This window comes from Schistocerca serialis, chromosome 6, assembly GCF_023864345.2.
Source record: "Schistocerca serialis cubense isolate TAMUIC-IGC-003099 chromosome 6, iqSchSeri2.2, whole genome shotgun sequence".
Classification (NCBI taxonomy): domain Eukaryota; kingdom Metazoa; phylum Arthropoda; class Insecta; order Orthoptera; family Acrididae; genus Schistocerca; species Schistocerca serialis.
The window spans coordinates 400,294,604-400,302,712 of record NC_064643.1 but is presented as its reverse complement, the minus strand read 5'-3'; the positions used below and the strand labels follow the sequence as shown (position 1 = coordinate 400,302,712).

General features: G+C 42.4%; 1 protein-coding gene across 3 annotated transcripts in view; it reads right to left on the bottom strand.

Moving 5' to 3' along the window:
- Nucleotides 1–1,108: 1,108 nt before the first annotated feature.
- The window catches only part of LOC126484068 (hemicentin-2-like), a 1,942,222-nt gene continuing 1,935,221 nt past the window's right edge, over nucleotides 1,109–8,109 (bottom strand). For all 3 annotated transcript variants that reach the window (XM_050107431.1, XM_050107430.1, XM_050107432.1), the window contains one exon: nucleotides 1,109–1,911. In XM_050107431.1, coding sequence (XP_049963388.1) covers nucleotides 1,805–1,911 — 107 coding nt within the window. In that variant the 3' untranslated portion in view covers nucleotides 1,109–1,804. The remainder of the gene's footprint in view (nucleotides 1,912–8,109) is intronic.

Sequence of the window (8,109 nt, the reverse complement as noted above, 5' to 3'; positions counted from 1 at the left end):
CCGAATGGGGGACTATTTTACCTCCGGAATATTTTACCCAAGAGGACGCCATCACCATTTAACCATACAATAAAGCTGCATGCCCTCGGGAAAAATTACGGCTGTAGTTTCCCCTTGCTTTCAGCCGTTCGCAGTACCAGAACAGCAAGGCCGTTTTGGTTAGTGTTACAAGGCCAGATCAGTCAACCACCCACACTGTTGTCCATGCAACTACTGAAAAGGCTGCTGTCCCTCTTCAGGAACCACACGTTTGTCTGGCCTCTGAACAGATACCCCTCTGTTTTGGTTGCACCTACGGTACGGCTGTCTGTATCGCTGAGGCACGCAAGCCTCCCACCAACGGCAAGGTCCATGGTTCATGGGCTGGGGGAGGGGGAGGGGGGGGAGGCATGGACTGTATAGTAGCAAGTAGCAATAATTTTTTTTATTATAGGATCAGTTCCGAATTTGAAAATCGACGTGGATACATCGCATCGATGAAAAATGGAGCTAGTTATATGCTTCCTTGGCTCGAAGTCCAAGTTAAAACTGCAGGTCCCCCTCTAACTGGCCGGATAAATACGTTTAATGGTCGGAGAAAATTAAGGTCGTGCCACCTCCACCCGGAATATGCCGAGAAGAATATTATGGTGTTCTATATCTGTTGTTTATAATTAAGGCAGTGTCGTCCAATGATACCTTCAGTGCAGATGCACACTAAGCTCGAACCCTTATTTGAATCGGCGAGATGAGGCCAGTAATAAGGCTAATGAGCACGGCCACTATATTGTAGTGTGTTGTGTAGTTGAGCATTTGGGTATGTCAGGAGGGAACTCTGCGCGGTCGTGGTGACCACTATGACTGGATGATGTAATTTGTGACGAAGGTTTGAATCCTGGTCTGGCATAAATTTTCTACCTGCCCCATTTATATAAATCAATGCCCGGTGGCTGCCAATGTCTTTAATTCCTCTGCGTCTTGATTGCTGTCTACAAGCAGTCTTCGGCTTGAGCACAACCTTACCTTATTAATTCATGTGTGTTCTCCAGCACTGCGAAATTTTAAGCCCAAAATTGATGCTTCAGCTTAAAGAAGACTTTCCACATTAAAAAGTCATGTTATAAAAATATTTACCAGTTCAAGATTTAATGGAATTCTTTACGAATCAATATATCTAGATGCTATGTACACATTTTTTACTCATGATAACATAGGATATAAAAATTATGGTCTTTACATAATTGATGCTAAGCTAACGAAGAAGAAAATTAGAGTGGCTACAACGTTTGAATATAGTATCCTAAATGTAATTAAATGTTTTTTAAATGTCAATAATTGAAGCTTAAAGTTTAAAATTTGTAACAGTTACATCGAATTAAAATATTGATGTACAGGATTTCAAATTTCTTCTCCTTACGTGGGCCTCTAAGTTTCCCATCGGACTTCTCTGCTTCAGAAGAGAATGATTAACTGTGACGAACAGAGAACTCGTCGAACGATGTAGGCGGCTCTGACACTGTAGTCAAGAGTCTCAGTTTTCAGTAAACATTTTATTAAAACCTACGAAAGAGAATCATCTGCAAGTCCATACTCTATTCATTACAGTTCCGGTATTGTCCTTAAAATACATTTACACTGGGATCGGGTCAGAATACAAGCAATAGTGAAATACTTCTGTGGCACAAGGGGAGGACAAAAGTCACGACTGGTGAAAAACTTCTTGTTTAGAATGGCACTGGCGCCGTCGCCGGCGATGCGACAAGAGAGGCTGGCGCCGGCCTCCAGGCGGCGGTCAGGGGTTCGTGGCTCGTCGCGGGCGACGAGCTTATCTGGCAGCTAGCGCCAGTAGCGGCAGGATCACGAACCACAGCACGGCGTCCACGTCAGAGCCGGACGACGTCTTCCTCCGCTGTATGGCCGCCATCTTGTCACCTGAGATAACAGATAAGGCGAAAAGGGAGAGAAACAAAAGAAGTTCTCATCGTGCGCGCGCGCGTACCACTTATATGTTGGGACACACAGTAAAACATTTCTACGTTTAGTTTCCTGAACTTTTTCGTTCCCAATGAATCGAGTAAACAGTTCATACACAGTATCACAAAAAGAATAGCGGCGTATACCGCAATTCTTAGCTGGTTTATAGAAATTATTCAGCACTAGGATGAAAGAACATCGGGGTCTGTTATGTCAAATTGTCACTTGTGGCGCTGGCAGTAAAGATGGCGAAACTGAATAGATAATCTCTGGAATTTGACTGTTTGAAAGCCTTTTATCTGTAATTACAGATCATAGTGCATCTCTAAATATGACTGTCATCGTTAAGGCTCTGGCATGTTAACATCACTCTGAAAATAGGTTGTAGGGCATGGGACGGTGAGAACTGACGAACCAAAATGTTGAGCATATGAGACGCACTTGGGGTTAAGAAATCAGCCAACAAAATTAAATGCGACGTAACAGTTTCAGTGAGTTCTGTGTTGAGGATTTCGAGATATTAACTGCAACAGCTACTCTAGATGTGGTAACCATGGTTTGGGAGGAATCTGCCAACTGTGTTTATGCTGTGCGACATATTGCACTCGAATATAACGGTTGCACGACAAACTACTGGAGTTGATTTTGTTTCATTTATAATTCATCGATGTAAATCAAAGCTAATAAAATTACAAAGCTTATAAATACGATATTCTTTTTGAAATATCCCGTGTATTTAAGGTCAGAAAAATATGGCCTGAAATTACTGTTTTCTTAACGCTCATCATTCTGATAGAGCTATCGTATTAAATGTATTACTGATTACCGATAGTTGGTAGCCACAAAGATATTTTCCTTCACTTTGGACTTCCAAACAAGAGTCATGATTTGTATTCAAGAGTATCCTTAAATTTTAGGGTAATTACAGGCATAATTATTTAGTTTCCTTAAAATAAAACGAATATTTTAAGTTTATAACACTGCTAATAAGAATAACCAGTAGCACAGCAAATTCAATGTGCTGTAAAATGTGTAACCGGGTAAGCCAATGATCTTTCTGACATTGCAAAATTGGTAGCGATTTCAGAATGAATACACTGGGCATTCTTGGAGTGAAGTGTAAGGGGCAGAAAAATGAAAACAGAGATATGGAAAAGAAAGAAATTAGACTTTTATTACTTGAAATGTAATCGGTATAACTGTTAATGTGTTCATTGCACTGTGAGGCAAGGCGGTAAATGACTTCTTGGATAAATGTTTGTGGTTCCTCAGGCAATCATGATTGTACCCAGACATGTACCTCTTCATCCGATGTAAATCGACGGTGGTTAATGTGTTTCTCCAGGACTCCAAAATGTGGAAGTTGCATGGGGACGGGTCGGGACTGTATGGAGGATGTGTAAGAACTTCCCGTCCACATGCTTGGAGATTATTTCGACTATGCTGCAGAAATTTCACTGGGAAACCCTTACACATCCGCAATCCAGTCTAGATTTCTACCGCCCGACTTACATGTTTTTGGAGCCGTGAAGAAACAAATTTGTGGCCGTCGATTTGCTTCGGACACGTCAGGGTATGATCACGGTTCGGCACGCAACTGCCAACATTTTTCCATGCAGGCACTGTCCACCTTGTCTCACAGTAGGGTAAATATATTTAACAGTGGTGGCGATTAATTTATAAATACTAAACAATTAACATACTTCTTACATCTTGTAAGTAGGCTGTTTAGGTTTTTATATTGGTAACGCCATATAGCGCTCTGTATGAAAATCACTGGCTGTGCTGTGTGCAGTCTGTGGCTGGGTGGCATTGTTGTAATATTTGCTATTGTAGTGTTGGGCCCGGCGTTGCGCTAAAAATATTGTGTGTCAGTTTAGTGTTGATCAGAATAGGTAAAGAGCGAAATGTCTGAGTACGTTCAGTTTTGCTCAGCTGTTTGAAAATCAAATAATGTAAGAGGTTTATCAGGACAGTAATTCAATAATTTCTCTAAGGGGACGTTTCAATCTGCGACGTTTTCATTCGACTGTTCCTTTATACGTTCTACGTAGAAACGCAATTAGAGTTTCAGAGTTTTTCAAGGAGGTAAGGACGGTTAGCGCTAACATCTGGTCGAAACGATAGTCATTAGAAACGAGACAATATCGTCGCAGATAGGTGGAGAAAAAATCTATTAGGTATGTTTAAGAAATGATCTCCGCACTGACTCAAATTTAGAGTAATTAAAGACAATGTACGAGGAGGGAAGAGAGATTTCTAACCTAACAAATAAAGAATGACAGAAATTTCATAACACCAATTAATTTTTTGATATAATACCCATGTACACTAATACATTTGCGGGCACGCTCAGATAACTTCTGCAAATCACTCAAATAAAAAGTCTCCGATTTCGAGTCCAACCAAGCGTTCACAGCATCAATCACTGCATCATCATTGTCAAATCGTCGTCCTTTGAGTTCCTTTTTTAGGTTTGGGAAAAGAAAAAAAGTCTGATGAAGCCAAATCTGGAGAATATGGTGGGGACGTCATAATTACAACCCGCAGTCACAGCAGACTTTCCAGTGTTGCTAGGGTTTTGTGCGCTGGGGCGTTGTCCTCATGAAAACTGCGCGTGCCGGTTTTCCAGGTCTTTTTCTTTCTTTTTTTTTTCTTTCTCTCTTCTCGCAAACGGCGCAGGAGGGTGCAATAGTGTGATGCATTGACAGTTACACCCTTTTGCAAGTAATGCACCATAATTACTTCTGTATACCAGAAGACCGATGCCATCACCTTACCGTTTGATTTTTGCACCCGGAATTTTTTTTAGGGTAGGGGATGAAGGATGTGTCCACTGTTCTGACTGTTTTTTGGCTCAGGATGAAAGTGGTGAACCCAAGTTTCGTCTTTGTCACATATCTTGCACGAAAGCTGCCTTTTTCCGCTTCAAATTGGAGGACGATTTATTCACAACAATGCACACTCTCCCGTCTCTGATCTGCATTCTAGTCTTTCGGGACCAAACGAGCTGAAACTTTCCGCATTCCCAAAATATGCACGACAATGTTCATGAGCACGGCCACCCATCGGAGATTCCAAATGTGGTTTCAATGTGCTGCAACGTTGTTCGACGACCCTACAAAATCGTATCCTGAATTACAGTCATAGTTTCATTAGTGACAACGATGACAGTCCTTCCGCTCCTTGGCGCATCTTCCACACTCTTTCTTCCACGTTTGAAGTCGGACACACAGGTTTTCACTGTTGCTTAAGACGGAGCACTTCCGCTTGTCTTCTGCAATTTCCTTGGGCGTCATTCCTTCAAATGAAGATATTCGATCACAGCACGGTTCCGGATTCTCTTGATATTCGCCATTTTGATTACTCTATGGTAGACAATGCATCCTACCGGCAAAACTAGCGAAGCTGGAGCCGCGAAATTTGACTTATATACCCGCAAAGGATCATCATAAAAGTAGGTGTTGTTTGTGCGAGAAATTACGGTGACTATGCCGGGCTGGACACTTTCCGACCGCGCCCGTATATTGACTGCAAAACGGAAATCTCAATGTAGCTTCTCTCAATTGAGAGTCTACTGTCATCTTTATTCTGTTAGGAATCAGATTTTGTTCGTACCGCAGGCACCCACTGTACTGATGAGATAAGTTTCAGTTCCAGCATTCCGTTGAATATAAAAGTAACAATCACTGTACTTCATATAGAGGAAGCCGGCAAGAAATGAAGAGCAACGCTGCGAGAGAAAAATTGCAAAGAGTATGTGTTCCAATCTAAATGTTCAACTTTCGCTGAAAGTATCACTAAATTGTGTGCTACATTTTCAGACACGGGAAACGTAGCCAAACTACATTTTCGCTGCTGATTGACAGCATTATGAAAGCACAATAGCAGGATGCTATCTTTGGCACTAAACCAGTTGTGTTTTGCGGTGAAAGATTTCTACATTAGTTTGCAAATAACCGGAATCATATTGAAAAAGTAGTCCACACATAGCACATGCTATTCACATAGATTGTAAGGCAGTTTTTGAAGAGATCTACGCTGGGACGCATATAATTTGATAGGTTGATTTTATCTTCAGGACACGTGCTGAAAGAGATGAGTCGTCAGATCCAGATGGAATCTGAACTCGGTTTTACAGGGAGTATCCATCGGCAGTGGCTCCATATTTACGTTACACTTGTCGAGAATCTATCGTCCAGCGGTAATTCCCGAGCGGCTGGAGAAAAAGCGTAGGTGACTTCCATAGGTACCGCAAATATGAATGCTAATAGAACGGAACAGTGAATTACGGAGCAATATCCATAGCGTTGATTGTTGCAGAATTCTTGTACATATTCTAAGTTCAAATTCAATCATTTTCCGTGGGGGAAAAAGCTTATATTCGCATATCAACACCCATTTTGAAATCATCGTCCTTGCGAAACTCAGACTGCCCTTTCCTGACAACGAAGGCTCAAGGGCAAGAGGGACATTCCATATTCATAGATTTCTGGAAAGCCTTTGACACACTGGCACGCTACAAACTTAAGAAAGTCCGAGCATACAAACAGGTTCTCAGATATGTCAATGGCTTGAAGACATTTTAAGTAGCAGAACTCCGTACGTGGTCCTGGCCAGCGAGTGTTCATTAGAGACAAGGGTGCCATTAGGAATGCCACGGGTAAGTATAATAGGATCCCTCTCATTCCCTATACACGTAAATGATTTTACGGGTAGGGGGAACAGGAGATTGCGACTGTTTGCTGTTAACAATGTTGGTTGGTTGGTTGATTCGGGGGAGGGGACCAAACAGTGAGGTCATCGGTCCCATCGGATGAGGAAACGATGAACAAGGAAGTCGGCCGTGCCCTTTCAAAGGAACCATCCCGGTATTTGCCTGAAGTGAATTAGGGAAACCATGGAAAACCTAAATCAGGACGGCCGGACGCTGGTTTGAACCGTCGTCCTCCCGAATGCGAGTCCATTGTGCTAACCATTATTCCACATCTCTCGGTTCTTACCGCAGTTGTTCACCGTAAAGCGTTGTATTTGAGTGAATCTAGGAGGATACTGGATGACTTGGGTAGAATTTCTGTTATGTGTGATGAAAGGCAGCTTGCTTTGAATTTCGGAAAACGTAAGCCAATGAAGGTGGCTGTGGTAACAATCCTGTAGTGTTGGGAAACAGAGTTATTGTTGAGCTGCTTCACAGAGCTATTAAATATCAAGGCGCAATGTTGAAAAGTTACCAGAAGGTTCCATCAAAACACGAGTATTATAGAAGAGGTCCATGAAATCAAATGGACATGCCTGGAGGGAAGAAGACGTTCCTTTTGTGAAACTCTACTGAGAAAATTTAGAAGATTGACATCTGCGGCATACTGCACAATCATCATACTGTCAGAATCTCGCACAAAGACCTCCAATATATGATAAGAGAAATCGGGGCTAGTACTGAAGCGTGCGGAGAGACGTTTTCCTCTTGTTTCATTTGCGAGTGGCACATGAAAGGGAATGAATAGCAATAATGTATGGTATCCTCCACCATGCAGCTTATGGAACACCGCTCAGCCCCGCTCCCACCAAACGCCATACGGGCGACACTTACTGATACTATTTGTAGCAAAAGAGGCAAGGAACCCTTCCTCGCGGCAACAGACGAATGGAGAAAAGCACACACTGAGAGGTCCATGGTACTTTCTGAGATCCGTCACGCATGATCTATCGCTTGTACCCAACTCAAGGAAACGTGGAGAACAGAGATCCTAGCTTACAAAACCCAATATTTTGGAAGGGATGGTTCTATCTGCGTCATTCGATTTCCTACCACTGGTGTGGAACTTGACATTTTCGCGTCTCATATCACCGCACTTAGCACTGGTAGAGCCATACTCTCGTAGGACTTTAACCTTTCTTGTACTCCCTCTGAAACTGTTGCATACATCCTGGATAGCTACATATGCTGAGAGACAAAAAGTACGTAACTAACGAACTTCAGTGTAAGTCCTTATGTATCTCCCAATTTCCGAAGACTCTTAGACGGATCCAATACAAGTGACCCTACCGTAGGACACACAGCCACCTCAGTTGTTAGCGTTAACTTTATAGCACATTTCAGTATATCCGTTGTGGATGACGAACTGCGACTGTGATTTAAACTGTGCGATTTATCTG